Source organism: Sapajus apella, unplaced genomic scaffold (assembly GCF_009761245.1).
Source record: "Sapajus apella isolate SASKATOON/1434 unplaced genomic scaffold, GSC_monkey_1.0 scaffold14, whole genome shotgun sequence".
Taxonomy (NCBI): domain Eukaryota; kingdom Metazoa; phylum Chordata; class Mammalia; order Primates; family Cebidae; genus Sapajus; species Sapajus apella.
The window spans coordinates 6,928,819-6,945,378 of NW_022436954.1; the positions used below are offsets into that span (position 1 = coordinate 6,928,819).

General features: G+C 60.4%; 4 protein-coding genes across 22 annotated transcripts; 1 reads left to right on the forward strand and 3 right to left on the reverse strand.

The window, feature by feature from the left end:
- PPP1R14B (protein phosphatase 1 regulatory inhibitor subunit 14B) lies at positions 1-2,322 on the forward strand. Its single transcript, XM_032283003.1, is given in 5 exon segments — positions 1-144; positions 146-427; positions 1,547-1,630; positions 1,864-1,896; positions 1,986-2,322. Coding segments are annotated over 5 exon segments (597 nt in total). The 5' UTR covers positions 1-15; the 3' UTR covers positions 2,055-2,322.
- A 348-nt stretch (positions 2,323-2,670) lies between these two features.
- FKBP2 (FKBP prolyl isomerase 2) lies at positions 2,671-5,820 on the reverse strand. 7 transcript variants are annotated; one of them, XM_032283007.1, is made up of 7 exons: positions 5,662-5,783; positions 4,577-4,595; positions 4,223-4,397; positions 3,476-3,588; positions 3,287-3,333; positions 2,914-2,949; positions 2,671-2,824 (listed from the first exon to the last, which is right to left on the reverse strand). In XM_032283007.1, exons 3-7 carry the CDS (start codon positions 4,391-4,393, stop codon positions 2,763-2,765), a joined length of 429 nt encoding a protein of 142 aa, XP_032138898.1. In that variant the 5' UTR covers positions 4,394-4,397; positions 4,577-4,595; positions 5,662-5,783; the 3' UTR covers positions 2,671-2,762. The 7 variants fall into 7 exon arrangements, with proteins under 7 accessions (XP_032138898.1, XP_032138896.1, XP_032138900.1 ...); XM_032283005.1 differs by lacking the exon at positions 4,577-4,595 and having other exon boundaries at positions 5,662-5,820; XM_032283009.1 differs by lacking the exon at positions 4,577-4,595 and having other exon boundaries at positions 5,556-5,666.
- A 2,328-nt stretch (positions 5,821-8,148) lies between these two features.
- On the reverse strand, positions 8,149-12,358 carry VEGFB (vascular endothelial growth factor B). Of its 6 annotated transcripts, none has more exons than XM_032283002.1 (7): positions 12,055-12,358; positions 11,466-11,508; positions 10,949-11,145; positions 10,563-10,636; positions 10,045-10,080; positions 9,607-9,741; positions 8,149-8,590 (listed from the first exon to the last, which is right to left on the reverse strand). In XM_032283002.1, the coding sequence occupies exons 1-7, from the start codon at positions 12,112-12,114 to the stop codon at positions 8,569-8,571; spliced, it is 567 nt and encodes a 188-aa protein (XP_032138893.1). In that variant the 5' UTR covers positions 12,115-12,358; the 3' UTR covers positions 8,149-8,568. The 6 variants fall into 6 exon arrangements, with proteins under 6 accessions (XP_032138893.1, XP_032138890.1, XP_032138891.1 ...); XM_032282999.1 differs by having other exon boundaries at positions 9,607-9,842; XM_032283000.1 differs by having other exon boundaries at positions 9,607-9,842; positions 10,949-11,142; positions 12,055-12,354.
- A 298-nt stretch (positions 12,359-12,656) lies between these two features.
- Positions 12,657-16,470, reverse strand: DNAJC4 (DnaJ heat shock protein family (Hsp40) member C4). 8 transcript variants are annotated; one of them, XM_032282992.1, is made up of 6 exons: positions 15,668-16,470; positions 14,959-15,052; positions 14,317-14,537; positions 14,067-14,231; positions 12,963-13,049; positions 12,662-12,869 (listed from the first exon to the last, which is right to left on the reverse strand). In XM_032282992.1, exons 1-6 carry the CDS (start codon positions 15,751-15,753, stop codon positions 12,758-12,760), a joined length of 765 nt encoding a protein of 254 aa, XP_032138883.1. In that variant the 5' UTR covers positions 15,754-16,470; the 3' UTR covers positions 12,662-12,757. The 8 variants fall into 8 exon arrangements, with proteins under 8 accessions (XP_032138879.1, XP_032138883.1, XP_032138884.1 ...); XM_032282993.1 differs by having other exon boundaries at positions 14,067-14,228; positions 15,668-16,464; XM_032282994.1 differs by having other exon boundaries at positions 14,317-14,501; positions 15,668-16,452.
- Positions 16,471-16,560: the final 90 nt, after the last annotated feature.

Here is a 16,560-nt window from a genome sequence, read left to right on the forward strand (position 1 = left end):
GCCCGGGGGCTCCGCATGCTGCAGCTGCCCCCGGGCGCCCCCGCCGCCGCCCTCGCCGCGGAGCCGCGCGGAGCGGAGCGGGCGAGCTAACCCGAGCCAGCCGGCGGGCGTCCCGGAGGCGGCGGCGCAGGGAGGGGCCCGACGCGCGCACGTGGCCCCGGCGGCCGCCATGGCGGACAGCGGGACCGCGGGGGGCGCGGCGTTGGCGGCCCCGGCGCCTGGGCCGGGCAGTGGCGGCCCAGGACCACGCGTCTACTTTCAGAGTCCCCCCGGGGCCGCAGGAGAAGGCCCGGGCGGCGCGGACGATGAGGGCCCAGTGAGGCGCCAAGGGAAGGTCACCGTCAAGTATGACCGCAAGGAGCTACGGAAGCGCCTCAACCTAGAGGAGTGGATCCTGGAGCAGCTCACGCGCCTTTACGACTGCCAGGTGTGTTCCCACCCCGCGCCGACACCTTAAAATCGATCTCGAGCCGGTCCGCCTGGGAGCCCCACTGTGAGCTCGCCTGTCACCGGAGTCAAAGGGCACTCTGCTTCCACGCGCGCTCCTCTCCTCTCTGCACTCCCCGCCCCGAATATATGCTCTTTCTTGTCTGACTTAAGTCACTTCTGTTTTCTCCGCTGCCTCAGACCCTGCGCCCCTCATGCCACTCCCCAGGTCAAGCTTAGTGTCCTCCAGAAGCCTCAAGGCGTGGCCTGGGCCTTGGGCAAGAGGCAGGGGGGCTAGTCTGGGCTGACACTGGCAGGAGGTCTCACCCCCTAGTGCCCGCTGGCTTAGACTGTGGTTACACGGAGCGAGTCTGATAGGTGGCTGGGGCTGGGCTGTTTTATGGACTAGCCTGGAACCCCATCTTGGCGTGCGTGCAGGCTAGCCCGTTTTCTGGGCTCTGCTTCTCCACCCCCATGACTCCCTGGTTGTTCAGATGGTGACTCAGGCCCCGGGGGGCAGGGTGGAGGAGTGGGCTTGCCCGGTGCTGCCTGCCTACCCTAGCCCAGCCCTGGAATGCTGCTAACTCCAAACAGGATAGGGGCTTCCTGGGGAGGGTGGGGCAGGGTGGTGGGCACCCCCTCCCTCACCAAAGCATGGGCTCTTTGTTTCCTTTTTGCCAGGCCCGGGTCCTTCCCAGTGACCCCCTCAGCCTTCACTTCCTCCTCACTCCCGGGGAGCTGTGACAGGTGTTTGGGGGAGGGGAGGGGGCTATGATGAGCTGGGACAGCTGCATCCACCGGTGCTCTGGTGAGATGGGGGGTCCGGATGCTGGGGAGACACATCTGCTGGGTTCCCAGCCCAAGGTCTGTAGCCCTGGCTAGCTGGCCTTGTCTGGCACCCCTGGTGCCCACTGGCAGGGAGAGGAAACCCCTCCACCCCCCTTTGGGCAATTTGCCTTGGCACGGGCCTGATCTGTTTTCCTCCTCAGAGCAGCTGCCGTTGTGTCTGCTGGGCACAGGGCCTGGTTCCTCCGAGGTAGGCAGGGGCCTCAACCCAGAGCCCCTTTACACCCTCTAACTCAGGCTCTTGTCTCTTCCCCCTCCCCCACCCCCACCCCAGGAAGAGGAGATCCCAGAACTGGAGATTGACGTGGATGAGCTCCTGGACATGGAGAGTGATGATGCCCGGGCTGCCAGGGTCAAGGTGAGGGAGCTGGGGGGGTGGTGGGCGGAGGGCTCCCTGAGGCACTACTGTGGAGCCAGGCCCTGGAGTCTCAGCTCCTGCCTCAGCAGAATGGGGCCAGTGCCTAGCTGTGAGGTGGCCGTGGCATCTCCTGTGCCTCAGGGTGGCCCCAGTCCCTTGGAAGTGAGTATAGGTGAGCTCCAGGCCCCTACTCCTGAGGACTCACTTATCCCTCCTCCCCCATACCCTGCTAGGAGCTGCTGGTTGACTGTTACAAACCCACAGAGGTAAGAGCTTTCCCCAGGGGCAGGGTGAGGGGAGCCCGGCTCCTGACATCCTGGGGTCTGGTCTCCCTAATGTTTACCCTCCCACCCAGGCCTTCATCTCTGGCCTGCTGGACAAGATCCGGGGCATGCAGAAGCTGAGCACACCCCAGAAGAAATGAGGGTCCCTGACCCAGGCGAACGGTGGCTCCCACAGGACAATCGCTGCCCCCAACCTCATAGCAACAGCAATACCAGGGGACCCTGTGGCCAGGCCTGGTGCCATGAGCAGGGCTCCTCGTGCCCCTGGCCCAGGGGTCTTTTCCCCTGCCCCCCTCAGTTTTCCACTTGGGGTTTTTTATTGTTATTAAACTGATGGGACTTTTTGTGTTTTTATATTGACTCTGCGGCGCGGGCCCTTTAATAAAGCTAGGATACGCCTTTGGTGCAGCTAACAGACTCCACTGATCTCTTTTAGGGGGGCACGCCGCTCTGTGACTTCTGCCAGCTAGCTTCTCCCCAGGTGACCGCAGGCCTTCCTGAGGGCCACGTAGTCATGGCGATAGCCCAGTGCTGGCTCCCAGACCAGGAGCTGGAAGTGGCTAGGGAGCTGTGAGGGAGGGGGGAGCAGTATTGCTGTTGGCAGGCAGGAATACTCCTGTTTCTCTGGGCAAGGGCCACCATGCCATTGAGCCTAGGCCCCCAATGCTACGCAGTCAGGAAAGGAGAAGGCAGGGGATGCTGGAGCTGAGGTCTCTGAGTCTCTCAGCACCCACAAACACACACAGTCACTCCATGGGCTTCTAAGGTGGTTTTTTTTTTTTTTTTTTTTTTTAAGAACAATCTGGTCCCTGGATGGGGGCCTCTCCCCCCGCCCCTCCCCAGTCTGGCTACAGCTCCGATCGTCGCTCGATTTTGAGCAGCTCCACCTCAAACACCAGGGTTGCACCACCTGTGGGGGAGAAGTGGGGTCAAAATGCCAACCAGAGTCACAGGGAGGTGGGCTGGCTGCAGGTGATGGGGGGTCAAGAGGTTGACTACCTGGAATCTTTGGGGGAGCTCCCCGCTCTCCATACCCTGTTGAAGATGCAGAAAGAAACGGTCAGCGATGGCCAAGCTCCCTTCCAGCCTGGGCAAAGGGAGGGTGTTCTGCCCCTCAGCAAGAATGGCAGAAATGGAGAAGGTGTAATGGAGATGGGAAGGGGGTGCCAAAGGCCTGGCAAGGGCAGAGCCAGGCCACTACAGCTGAGTGCTTCAAGGATCTTGCCCTGTCCTCACTGCTAGACACAGCCAAACTTGGATGACGCATGTATTATAATAGACATGGAGAAGACCAATGAAAGGCGGAAGCAGCTTTCACCCTTCCCAGTCACACACCCCAAACCCACTCTGCACCCTCAGAGGGGCCTCTTACCCAGCTCGGATGGGATCACCAGCTTGCGCTTTTCCCCCTCACACATCCTGCAGGAAGACACATGCTCAGCCCACGGCAACACCCAGGGCCCCTGTCCTGTGTCCCTGGGGCTTGCCTCCCACAGCTTACCTCTTGGGTGGTGGCCATGCACACCCCCCCTGCTCCCAAGCCCATTCCCCCACGACTCACCCCAGCAGCCCCTGGTCCCAGCCCTTGATGACCTGGCCTGTGCCAAGGGAGAATACAAAGGGCTGGTTCTGGGGCAGGCTGCTGTCAAACTCCGTCCCATCTTCCAGCTTCCCCTGTGGGACCACGGGAAGGCCAATGAGGAGGAGGGGACCACCCCTGACACCCCCCTCCCTCAGCTGCTCTCCCCATCAAGCTGGCTCCCACAGCACTGGTGGTCAGTCCTTTTTGTTTTTTTAAATGGAGTCTCACTCTATTGCCATGGCTGGAGTGCAGTGGCAGGACCTTGGTTCACTGCAGCCTGCGCCTCCTGAGTTCAAACAATTCTCCCACCTCAGCCTCCCAAGTAGCGGGGATTACAGGCGCCTGCTACCATGCCCAGCTAACTCTGTATTTTTAGTAGAGACAAAGTTTCATCATGAGGCCAAGCTGGTCTCAAATTCCTGACCTCAGAGGATTCACCCAACTTGGCCTCCCAAAGTGCTGAGATTACAGGTGCGAGCCACCGTGCCCAGCTAGTCATAGTCCTTTAAGAGACAGAGTCTTGGGCAGCTGACAGTACACTGTCACTGCCTGCTGGTGCCCACCTGGGCAGTAGGCAAGGGCAAGGCAGAACCATGAAAACCGGCTTAGAGGGGAGAGGGGACTTGCCCAAGGTCACCTACCTGGCTAATGGAGAACCAGACTCCCAAGCACTTTCTGGTCCTTGGAAGCCCCACCCATTCCCAAAAGGCCGCCCATCCCACTCACCGTATAGTGCATGTGCAGGACATCCCCTTTACGAGATTTGATGGGACAGTGGTCCACCCGTTTCTTGACCCCGATCTGCAGCTTCCTTTTGCCCTCGGCCCCTGTGGCCGTGGCCACGGCGCTCAGGCAGATGGACAGTACTGTCAGGACCTGGACCCAGCTCAGCCTCATGTCTCTGTGGGCACAGACCCCGACCGACAGACTGAACGGGGCGGGGTGGGGGGGGAGACAGGGAGGGCATGGAACACGGGTAGGTACCAGGAGGGTCCGACCACCACTGTATCTTGCTTGCCCCGGGGATCCCCTTTATCCCGGGTCACCGCCCTCTCCCCCGGGCTTCGGGGCCACACTTACCAGTCCAGTGAGAAGGGGGCTTGGCCGAGGACCCCAGCAGCGGGGGGAGGGGGTCAGGGGAGGCCACAGCAGCCAGGGCCCCGCCCCTTTGCTCACCCCCATACCTTCCCTCCCTCCCGGTCCCCACCTCCGCTCTTCAGTTCCCACCCGTCCCTTTACGCAAAGTCCAGACCCTATCTGGCTGCACAGCAGTTGCCCCGACTGGGCGGTCCCACTCACGCCACACCCAGCTGCCCTCGGCCCAGCACACCCACATCTCTGCGGCCGTTGCAGGGGGTCGGCCCCGAGGCACCCACACATCCCCGCTGGGTGGCTCCGAGGAGCCCGGGTCCTCGGAAGATACCCCCCAGTTTGGCCCTGTGCCTCCGCCAGGGGCGCCGCCCCAGCTCTGAGCCCTTGGGGGTCTCCGGGGCACCCAGACTGGCCCTGTGTCCGCTGGCCGCCGAGACCGCTCCACCCACACCACCTCTCCCGGAGGAGTTCTCGGCCTACCGCGTCCCCAAGCTCGACCACCACGGAGACCACCCCCGCGTCGACGCCCGGGGCCATTACTCGGGCCGGGCTCCTCACTTGGTTCCTTGGCACCGCCTTTCGGAGGACGCGGTGCCGCCCCCGGGCCTGCAGCCCCGCCTTCGTCAGAACTAGACCCCTTTTCCGGAGCTGTAGCCACGCCACTCACCGGCTGAAGCCCCGCCCCCAGCGCCTGCACTCCCTTCCCCTCTGCTTCCGACCCCGAGGCTCCGCCTTTCACCTCCTCCAGCTCCTCCTTCAAAAGCCAGGCTCCGTCCCCCGACCCTCCTAGCTCCGCCCCCCGCCGCCGGGCTCCGCCTTCCACTGGCACCAGCTCGGAGGTCCCACCCTTCCCGGTTTCACGCCCCGCCCCAAGCCCCAGGACTCCGCCCTGTGCGGCGTGAGAACCCTCCCCCTGCGGCATCTCCGGACAGCTCCAGCCAATTTCCACCCCCAATTTCCTCGTCACCTAGTTCTCGTTGACACTCGGAGCCCGGCTCGCTCCTGCCCGGCCTGATCCAGCCTGCCCTCTTGCACCCCGGGTCCCCCCGGCCCGGGCTGTGGCCCCCGCTCACCTCCTCGCCGCGCCCCCGGAGTCAACCCCGGTGGTGCTGCTGCCTCTGCGCAGGCGCGTCCTCGTCGCTACCAGGCCGGGCCACGCCGCCCTCCCTCATTGGGCCGTGCGAAACCCGCGGCCACAAGCCCGCTGGCGCGGCACTTTCCCTAGCCCCGCCCCCGCAACGCCGGTACCCTGCGTCACTTCCGGCGGAGAGGTAGTCCGAAAGGTTAGGTGAAAGTGACTTCCGAAAAGTCCGGAAGCACTTCCGGCCGAGGTGATAGTAGGGTCAGGCGGGCATGGGTTCCCGGAGGGGGTCTTGAGGCGCCATTTCAAGTCGCTTCCAGCCTCTCCCACAGCACTCTCATCATGGCCCACAGCCCTCAGTCGCCGTGGAAAGATCCTGGGCTTCAGATTTGAATTCCGGGTCTGCAACTTGACTGGCTGTGTGCTTGGTAGAATCTGGCATCCGACACAGGCGTGTAACACGGGCTTGATGACACCCACCCCACCGGGCCCCTGTAGGACCAGATGATTTCCAATGCCAAGCCCTGACCTGCCAATGCTCCTGCCCGCGTCTCTCCCAGGAGCCAGGCTTACCTCTACCTGTGCAGCTGGGCTCTGACTCTTGACTGGAATGATCTGGCTGGGCCCGTTCCCCCGCCAGATTTATTTTCAGGGGCCCCAGCACCCACCAAACATCAACTGAAGTAATGAGCCTGCAGTTGAGAGGCAGCTAAACCTAGCTTGAAGGTTCCGATGTGAGGGCCAATCCCCAGGCCAATTAGCCTTTTTGAGCCTATTGCCTCAATTGAAAAAGGAAGACAATCATCATGCTGACCTCAGAATTGAGGAGGTGCATGTGAAGCATTGCGGGTGTCTGGTGGGGCTAGGTGGGCTCTGGAGGTGGTAGTTCTGGGGCCCTAACCCTCCTCTGCCTCATGCTAATTGACCTGTGGCATGTCCGGTGACATCATGACTGAGAAAATGATTTGAAAGTAGTAATCGCTGTCAGGAATTGTCTCCTCCTTCAACCCACTGCTGCCTTGGGCCCACTACGATCATAACCACGTTCTGACCCAGCACCTCAGAGAAAACCTCCATTAGGGTGGTCATCCCTCCACTCAGGTGGCTGCCCCTCCATGCAGGTGGCTGCCCCTCCATGCAGGTGGCTGCCCAATTGAGTTAACTCTGCCCCTGAGTGTCCTGCCTCAGTGGGCAAAGCACTGGTGCCCAAGGCTGACCTTTTATACATCCCAAACTACTCAGCCCTGGGCACTGGAGGCTGCAGGGAGAAGGGGGAGGGGCTGGGCTTGGGCTGCGATAGACAAGTCAGGTGAATCTCAGGCAGCAACTGCAGGGTTCAAGGGAGGTGAAGATGGAGAAAACTGGGTTGGGTGGGCGCGGTGGCTCATGCCTGTAATCCCAGCACTTTGGGAGGCTGCGGTGGGCAAATCACCTGAGGTCAGGAGTACAACACCAGCCTGGCCAACATGGTGAAACCCTGTCTCTACTAAAAATACAAGAAATTTGCTGGGCATGGTGGCAGATACCTGTAATCCCAGCTACTTAGGAGGCTAAGGCAGGAGAATGGCTTGAACCCAGAAGGTGGAAGTTGCATTGGGCTGAGACCACGCCATTGCACTCCATCCTGGGCAACAAGAGCGAAACTTCATCTCAAAAAAGAAAAAAATACAAAAATTAGTTGGGTGTGGTGGCTGGTGCCTGTAATCCCAGCTACTTGGGAGGCTGAGGCAGAAGAATTGAACTCAGGAGACGGAGGTTGCAGGGAGCCAAGATCGTGCCATTGCACTCCACCCTGGGCAACAGAGCAAGACTCTATCTCAAAAACAAAAGGAAAAGAAAACTATGAGGGTTGTGGTAAGCGGAGCCTGCTGCCCAAACCAGGCCCACCAGCCCCAGACCTTTGGTGCTTCCCTTTCAGGGAAGTGGGAGTGAAGTGAAGACAGGGCAGGCGCCGGGGCTTTAGAGTCAAGCTACAGGGAACAAAAAGCAGCAGATGCTGCCAGTGCGGCCCGGCAGGAAGAATGAGTGTCCTTTTCCATCGTCTGAAGATGGTCTCAAGCTTCTCCGCAGCCCGAGGACCCCAGCCACAGCACTCTTCTGTTCCCTATGTGCACATGTGGAAACTGCTGCTCAGAGAGGCAGGGGCAGTGATAAGCAAGGTCACTCAGCAGATCTGGGTCCCACCCCAAGCGCTCTGGCCACAGAAGGCTGTCTCCTTCCAAAAAAGAACCCCGGTGAGAAGCAGGAGGGCTGGCACTCTGTATCAGCTGGGCTCTCCCTGACCTCCATGCCTGGCAATAACACGAAAGTGATGAATCCATGATTCCAGCCCTGCCTGGGATCTGCGGCGGCTCCTTAGTCCTCATTTCCTTCATCTGCATGATGAGGGAGGGAGACAGGCTATGGATTTAGTAATGCAGACATTCATGCCCAAACCAGCCAGCCTGGACAGTGACAAACAGTGATACAGGCAGGGACAGCTGCTTTCCATCTCTTTTATCAGGGTCGGGGGTCACAGTTTTCATACCGAAGCCTGAAGCCCAAATCCCTTTAGGCAGAGGTTTGGGTCTTCTTAGTGAGAGGAGGAAGAGCCAGTTGTAAGATGCTTACTTGCCCAGGGTGGTTAGAAGCTGAGACAGTACCCCATTTTCCCCTGAGCTGGTATATGACCCCTCTTGCTGCCTCCCAGTCTCCTCTTCCAACTCTGTCCAGTTAGATGACAGCCTCAGGGAGACGAGGGATGGCAGGAGAGCCCTCTGAGAGGCGCAGGTCCTGGAGCAGCGTCTGCCTGGGCTGAGGTCTTGGGGGCTTGGCCCTTTTCACCAGGCTCCTCTCTGTTCCCCCATTAGGGTATGGCCTCTTGAGGCAAGTCACCCCGGTGAGTCTGAAAAGCCGTATGTCACCTTCGGAGCTTCCGGCACCTGAGGAGGGAGGATGTGATGTGTTCATGCTGCTGGAACTCAGCCCCAGCCCTGGACTCACTTGTGCCTCGGGCCCATTAAGTTCACAACCTAGGCATCCTGCCACACCACTCAGCCTTGGGCGCTGGAGGCTGCAGGGACAAGGACGAAACTTCTGCGAAGCCCATCCTCTCCTGATACTCCTGGGAAGCTCACACTGGCCTGGCCCATATGATGTCACCCCATGGCCTCACTGTGGGACACGGGTGGTGAGAGACACATCAGATAAGGGTAGATGAGGGTTCCACTATGTCCCCTGGCCTCTTGAAGCCCATAGGGAGGGTAGGCATCTACCACAGAGGCTTCTGGGAAGGCCTGAACTGCAAGCTGGAAAAACTGTGGCCCGCATTTCTTTCTTTCTTTTTTTTTTTTTTTGAAACAGAGTCTTGCACTGTCGCCAGGCTGGAGTACAGTGGCACCATTTCAGCTCACTGCAACCTCTGCCACCCAGAATCAAGTGATTCTCCTGCCTCAGCCTCCCGAGTAGCTGGGACTACACGTACACACCACCATGCCCAGCTAATTTTTGTATTTTTAGTAGAGATGAGGTTTCACCATGTTGGCCAAGATGGTCTTGATCTCTTGACCTCGTGATCTGCCTGCCTCAGCCTCCCAAAGTGCTGGGATTACAGGCGTGAGCAACTGCACCTGGCTCTGTGGCCCGCATTTCTACTCCAGGCAGATGTCGCCTCCTCCAAGAGATCTCTGACCTCTGAAACATCAGGCCAGGTGCTCCTCACCACAGCCCTTGACATCCTCTGCTGGCATCATCCCTCCTGTATCTGACTCCTGAGTTAGAATGTTTGACTTGCTTACGCAGCTCCAATTACCAGCAGCTGCCTGGTAAATATTTGTTCAACATATTCAACAGCTTCCCCTTCCCTGGCCCTCCTCCTACTGGCAGGCTCACTGCAGACCTGCTCCAGAGCAGGGCCTTGATGCGTTTCCAAACAAATACCACCCCACAGATGCCTCACCTGCAGGTGTCTGGGTTGAGCTCTAAGCCCCGCCCTTGGCAACGGAGGAAGCTGCGGCGTCGGCAGCGGCAGCGGCAGGTCCGGTGGTCAGGGCGCTGGTGGCGCTGGGTGCAGCGTGGGCAGAGGGGCCTGGGGCTGGAGTAGGATGGGTGATGTCAGCTGGGGAGGGTGCTCCGGGGGCAGAATCCCAGCCCGGAACAGAGCGGGGCTGGGGACGGTGGTGGGGAGTGGCAGCCCTAGGGAGGAGAAGCGACATGTCTGGGGTGGGAAGGAAGAGTCTTCCCTGGAGCTGGGGTCAGGGTAGAGCACACAGGCTTTGGGAGCAGAGGAAAAGGGAAAGCGGGCGACAGGTGAGAGGAGAAACATGGGAGGGGCGACAGCTTCCAGACTCACTGGTACTCCCCTTACCCCCACTCAGCTGGAGTCCAAGAGACTCACCTGTCCGGCTTCACAGCACTGCCCTTTCTTTTAGGTCTGAAAAGTAAGAGAAATAGACAGAGACAAGAGGAGGAAGATCAGGAAATCCCAGTATCCTACTCTTTTTTTTTTCTGGAGACTGAGTTTTGTTCTTCTTGCCCAGGCTGGAGTACAGTGGCATGGTCTCAGCTCACTGTAACCTCCGCCTTCCTGCTGTCTCAGCCTCCCAAGTAGCTGGGATTACAGGTGCCCGCCACCACACCCAGCTAATTTTTGTATTTTTAGTAGAGACAGGCCATGTTGGCCAGGCTGATCTTGAACTCCTGACCTTAGTGATCCACCCGTCTCAGCCTCCCAAAGTGCTGGGATTACAGGCATGAGCCACTGCACCCAGCCTAAGCATCCTACTCTCTTGCCCCAGATCCAAGGCCTACCCTTGGCTCTACTCTTAGGAACCTGGTTCCCAGTTCTGCTGACCACCATACCCAGCACCCCCAAGCCTGGCCTCTGAGAGCTGAGAAGTTGGCCCTGGCTGGCACCTGCATTCACACTGGCTGTGTTCTTCCAGGGACATCTCCCCCAGCTGACTGCTTGGGTACCGGATCATGAGGATCTGTGCTCAGAAGAACAGGGAGGACAGTGAGGGAGAGAGAGAAAAGGGATGCTCTAAGGCTGGAGGGAGAAAAGCTCACCCAACAGCCTGGACCCTGGCCGCTAGCCCTCCTCTCTACCCACCTCCTGTGCCTCAGTCTCCAGGATGCCCCAGCCCCAGAGCCAGCCAGCATCACCCTGCCCGCTGCCCCGCCTGCCGCATACATGCATCCCCTGCCCGCTGCCCTGCCTGCCCCATACATGCATCCCCTGCCCGCTGCTCTGCCTGCCCTGTACATGCATCCCCTGCCCGCTGCCCCGCCTGCCCCAGTACCTGCATCCGGACTTGGTGCTGCCCAGTAGGCACACACTCCAGGCCATCGTCAGGGCAGCAGCCACCACAGCGCTGCACGGTCACACAGCTGGGCACCAGCTGTTTGGCCACGGTGCCCATGAGCTCCACAGTCAGGGGCACCACCACCTCCCGGGGCTGGCAGGTAGCACGAGTATACACATCTATCCATGACACTACTGGGGGCAGACCGGTAAAGGGTTAAGTCCCCACTGGTTTTCCTGCAGCTGCTCCCAGCAGCTGTCCTCTCCAATCCCCAAGCCATAGCCACCTTCCACTACCCCTCCCTGCTCTGCCCTCACAACCTGTCTTCCCCTGCCCTGTTTATCCAGAACCAAGTAACCCCACTGCCTCAGTTTCCTCCTTCGTGAAATGGGTAGAATAATAGTTTGCATCTTCTGGGGGAGTTACACAAGATGATGGACACCAGGCACCTGGAATCAGGGCCCCTGATAAACCCTCTTAGCGCTGGCTAGAGCTGAGTTTTTATGAGTATTACCTTTCTTCTGGTGGCCAGGGGCATCAGGCTGGGACACAGAGGCCTGTGGGAGAGAAAAGACCTGGACCCAAGGTACACGCTAGGAGAGTCTGGCACTGTCGCCATCCCTGGGATTTTGCCCTTGCATCAGGAGGCTTCACCACCTCTCTGCCATCTTTCCAGATTGCTCTGTTCCTGTGGCCACTGCTCTAGCTTTATCTGTCCTCTCTTGGCCATCCTGGACCTACCCTGGCCCAAAACCCAACAGGTGCCCCGGTGGCCGCATCAAATATCCAGGCCGCGGAGCCGAGCATGTCTAGGGGCTGCATACAGATCAGGAGCGCGCACTAGGTCCAGCGGGCACCGAGGCAGCCCCGCCCCCGGCGGTGCCCAGGGGACGGGGTGGGGCAGAGGAGTGGCCCCAGGCTAGGGCTGGCGGGCTGGCGGGGAGGGGCACCTCTCAGGGGATGCACGCGTCGGGCCCCCGAGACGTCCGCGTTCAAGGCCGTACCCCGCAGATCCCCTCCGCGGAGGCCGCGGGTCGCCTCCTCACTTCCGCCAACCTTGAGAGAGGGCAAGGCGGGCTGGCGCGCTGTCGGGCTGCACGTACCTGGGCGGGGGCCAGCTGCAGGAGCGCGGCGAGCAGCAGGCGGCGGAGCAGGGGGCTCATGGTGCCCGCAGGGGCCGCCCGCCGGGGGCGCCCGCATCGCCCTAGCCCGGTGGCGCCGGGGGCGTTGGTAGCCAGAGCCCCATGGCTTGGGCCCGGACGCGGCGGGTCGGGGCCGGGCGCGGGGGGCGGCTCCTCCACTGCCCCCTCCTGAGCCCTGGTTTCAGGCAGCGCAGCGCAGCGCAGCGGCGGCAGGAGGAGCCGGGCAGGCGGGCGACCGGTGGCGGCGGGCTGTGGCGGCAGGGACGGCGGGGGCGACGGGGGGCCGGGCCGGGGCTGGCGGGCGGGCGGCTCATGTGACCCAGACACGCGCTCCCCACCGGGCCGTGGGGCGGGGGCGGGGCGGTGGGGGGGGGCGAGGCCGCCGGCGGGGCCCGCCCCCTCCACACACCCCCTCCCGCCTCCCGCAGCTGCAGGGGAAAGGGGACGCACCGCCCAGGGGGCCGGGCTCCCCGGTCGCCCGCCGCTAGAACCCGGAGGGCGGAGCGCTGCCCCTTGGCGAGGCTGGGACTGGGGGCGCTGGGCCTAAAAGAGGGAGCCGGACACGAGCTCTGCAATCACTTTATTGTGCGCGTTTTGGGGAGCTGGCCGTCCTGGGAAGGAAGCAAGATGGAGCGCACAGCAGACACCCAACCAGGTGAGCCCCTTAGGGGTCAGCGCCTGGGGGCACGATCTCGGGTCCTTGGGTTGGCCCTGGTGGTGGTGGCTGCTGCTGCTTCTGCCATTGTTGCTTCTGCTGGAGGCTGGCTCTGTTGGCCCTGGAGGAGAGGGCACCTGGGTGGTTGGGACAGGGATCCCCAAGGGTAGTGCCAGGACAGGGAGCAGGGGGGCAGAATAGAGCAGGAACAGACCTGGCCCGCGCCCGCGCCTCGTTGTACATGGCGGTGATGATCCGATCCTTTTCATCCATGAAGTTAAGGTGCATCTGCTCTACCATCCTGCAACGGGTCACAGTTAACTCTGGGACTCCAATTCCTGCTGTCCCTCAAGTCCTGCCTTCTTCCACGCCACTCTAGGGGCCTCACGGCTCTTTAACCCTCACAGGGTTTAGGGACCTCAGCCTGACACTGCCTATGATAGGTGGGGAGAGCTCAGAGTGGCCCTGGCCTGTCTAGGGTCCAATGGCACCCAAAGGCCCTGGCTGCCCTTCGAGGTGTGACGGCAGCTATGAACATGGGGTGCTCCTCCCAGAAGACTAGAAAGGGTGTGCATCTAACTCCATCACTGAACTAGGCAGGCTACTAGCAGTAGGCACTGGCCTTTAGGTATCTGCTTTAGAAAATCAGCTTCGTGGCCCGGCTCAGTGGCTCATGCCTGTAATCCCAGCACTTTGGGAGGTGGAGGTGGGTGGATCACCTGAGGTCAGGAGTTCAAGACCAGCCTGACCAACATGGTAAACCCTGTCTCCACTAAAAATACAAATAAATTAGCTGGGCATGGTAGTGTGCACCTGTAGTCCCAGCTACTGGGGAGGCTGAGAGAGAAGAATTGCTTGAACCCAGGAGGCAGAGATGAGGTTGCAGTGAGCCAAGATTGCGCCACTGCACTCCAGCCTGGGCGACAGAGTGAGACTTCGTCTGAGAAAAAAAAAAGGAAGAAAAAAGAAAATCAGCTTCATGGCACGTGTAAGAGTGGCAGAGAGATGTGGACTGCCAAATGAAAGCTGTGCTGCATTTGCTGCTTGTACTTGATTTTGTTTGGCTCAGTCCCTCCCTGGCAGCCAGCATGAAAGATTTACATTTGAAATATGAAAAGCTGTAAGTGACAACGTTAGCTCTTAGTGCAGCGCTGTCTTCACTAAGTAAGGAAAGACTCCAGAGACCGATTTCAAGCAACTCTCAGTTTGAGAGACACGAGTATGTGCCGTGAGGTGCTGTGCAGGGCTGGCTGACCACAATGGAATTCACCCACCCTCCTGCCCTCTGCCCATTTCTCCCAGGGAGAAAAGGCATTACCTGAAGATGACATAGTGCAGGCCCATGCCGACCAGCATGAGCAGGAGGCAGTACCTCAGCACTTGCTGGTTGCATTTGTATTGCTGCTGCCTAGACTGGGGCCCCTGTGGCCTCACATGGTGAAACTGGGACCAGTACTGTGCATTGGGGTGCTCCCGGGAGCTGCTAGGAGGCAGAGGAAAGGACACTGTGGAAATGAGGCTCCCCAAGCAACCTGGGCTGGGGCGAGCTGAGGGCAGGACTACTGTACCTGTGTGTTTGGCAGGTAGACTTGTCATGGGCTGTGGTTCCTGGAGACTTTGGGGGGCTAGGTGAGCGGAGCTGGTCATCATAGCTGCGGCGGCTCTGCTCATGGCTGAGCACGTGGTATGCCTCGCTCAGCTCCACAAAGCGGTTGTGCAGGGCTGGATTTCCAGGGTCCCGGTCCGGGTGCAGCTGGGGTGGGGCAGGACTCCCCTTATCTCCCTTTGCCTGTCCCTCCCCAGGACCCATGCTGATGACATCCACACACCAGGGCTCCAGTCATGCCCAGAGGCCCCACGTAGTCAGTGACCCTCACTCTGGCCTCCCTACTCCTCAGAAGGCCAGAGAGCCATGGACTTTTTGCCCCCTCCTGTGTTCAAGCCCTCCCTACCTGCCAGCCCCCTGCATTTACCATATGCCCTGTTCCAGGTTTCTCAAGAAGAGGTAGGTCAAGAAAACCAAGCCCAGCCCATCAGACAACCCCTGGCTCCTGCCCACAGCCTTTCCCCTGCCCTTGAGCACCTGCCAGTCCCTTTGAGGGCTGAAAGAACATGCCACCAGCCAGAGATGCAGGTCTACTCCTGGGAACTTGAAGCATGCCCCCACTGGCTGTTCCTGCTCCCCATCCCCACATTAGGGGCACTGTTACCTCTTTGGACTTGGCAAAGAAAGCTCGTTTAACTTCCGCAGTGCTGGCACCAGGATGTACCCCCAACACGTCATAATAATTCCTGGGCCTGGACCTGTGGAGAGAGTCCCAAACCTGCAGGGGCTGAGGAAACCCAGAAGATAGCTCCGCCCTGCCCTTACCAGCCCCTCCCTGGGCCACACCCTTTAATTTAGCCTCCGGGAGCTGAGAGGCTGAAACAGGTTCCAGGACCCATCCGTCTCTAGATCAGCCCTCGCTTTGGAGGGTTTCAGGCATAGTACAGGTCAGGATCTCTCAAAGTGGAGTCCAAAAACGTTGGAAAAAACTGATTCCTAAGCCCCACCCAATTTATTCCTTCAATTCAGAATCTCGAGAGCAGAGCCCAGGAATCTGCATTTTGTACTCAACACCCCCCCCCACGCCTCCCATCCCCCACAGAGGGCTATGCACAGTGATGCTTGAAAACCACACACACACAGAGCTGGGGTAAGAGGGTTGGGTGTGACCTGGACTCAAATTCCTCCTCTGCTGCTTAAATCGGTGTATGACCTTGGGGGTCTTTATCTCCGATCCTCAACAGGGAAGGTGAGGGTTACCTGAGACAAACCTGGGAACCTCCTGACACGCAGTAGAGACCACAAATATCTCAGCACATAGGGCAAACAGTAACCCATTGAACAACCAGGCCGGCCCCCCGCGCCCAACTCACCGCTGCCCGGCAGCCGTTCCGAGGAGCCGGGAGGGAGGGCTGTGGGGCCACAGCCGGCACAGGCGCAGGGGCAGTAGGGGCGGCATGGCGGCGGGAGGGCAGCTGGGAAAGAAGGCCACCAAGAGCGCATTGGGACCAGGTTGGGGCTAGACTTCAAGCACCCGGGGAAGAGGGAAGGGGCCTGGCCCAGTGTTTCTGCGAAGGAAGACTGAAGCAGGCCCGGGGAGGGGGCGGTTCTTGCCCAGGACCAGACCCGCGTGTCCTGGACCTGCCCCTTCCTCTGACTGGGGCATCCGCGGCCCTTCCCCGCGCTGACTTCGGGGTCTGGACAACCAGCCCGGGACTTGGAGACCCCGTTCCCACCCAGGGAGCTTGAGGCCGGGTGAAGGCGGGGCCACAACCAGGCCCCGCCCCCATCGCGCACAGACCCCACGGCCGTCGCCATTTCCTGCGTCTATTCAGGCCCCGCCCTCGCACTCTCATTGGCGTGGTTGCTAAGGCCACGCCCAGCTGGCCGAAAACTATGGTTGAGACCCCGCCCCTACGCGTCTATTGGCTTTTGGTGCCTCCGGCCCTCCCGCCTGCGGACTCGCTGGACAGGCGCCGGCGCTGGACAGGAGCGACAGGGACGGAGCCCACTCTCTGAGTCTTTGTGAGGCTTTCGGCCCTGCCACCGTCTCTCTGTTACGCTGCTGCTCCGCTCTGCAGCGAGGCATATCTCATAGAGCTGCTTCTGCCCCGGAGCCTCACTGGAGCCAGCAAAGGGAGGCACAGCCCTCATCCCCTGCTTGCAGAGGGGGACACTGAGGCTGGCGGGTTTTTTCCCCACCCCCAAGTCACGTGTCCTGCCTTACACACTCAGGTCCCATTGCTCCTCTCTATCACAGAAACAG

Bases quoted from the DNA above. Each gene is read 5' to 3' on its own strand.
- DNAJC4 (XM_032282988.1), bottom strand. From the start codon at position 15,753: ATGCCGCCCCTACTGCCCCTGCGCCTGTGCCGGCTGTGGCCCCACAGC. The intron at 15,053-15,667 runs GTGAGTTGGGCG...CTCTCTCCACAG, and splicing joins GGAACGGCTGCCGGGCAGCG to GTCCAGGCCCAGGAATTATT. The intron at 13,050-14,066 runs GTAATGCCTTTT...GACCCGTTGCAG, and splicing joins CTGCACTATGTCATCTTCAG to GATGGTAGAGCAGATGCACC.
- VEGFB (XM_032282997.1), bottom strand. From the start codon at position 11,773: ATGCAGCCCCTAGACATGCTCGGCTCCGCGGCCTGGATATTTGATGCG. The intron at 10,081-10,562 runs GTGCCAGCCAGG...CTTACTTTTCAG, and splicing joins CACAGCCAGTGTGAATGCAG to ACCTAAAAGAAAGGGCAGTG. The intron at 9,843-10,044 runs GTGAGTCTCTTG...TCTCCTCCCTAG, and splicing joins AGTGCTGTGAAGCCGGACAG to GGCTGCCACTCCCCACCACC.
- FKBP2 (XM_032283010.1), bottom strand. From the start codon at position 5,125: ATGGCCCCGGGCGTCGACGCGGGGGTGGTCTCCGTGGTGGTCGAGCTT. The intron at 3,334-3,475 runs GTGAGTCGTGGG...GTCTTCCTGCAG, and splicing joins TGGGACCAGGGGCTGCTGGG to GATGTGTGAGGGGGAAAAGC. The intron at 2,825-2,913 runs GTAGTCAACCTC...TCTCCCCCACAG, and splicing joins AGCTCCCCCAAAGATTCCAG to GTGGTGCAACCCTGGTGTTT.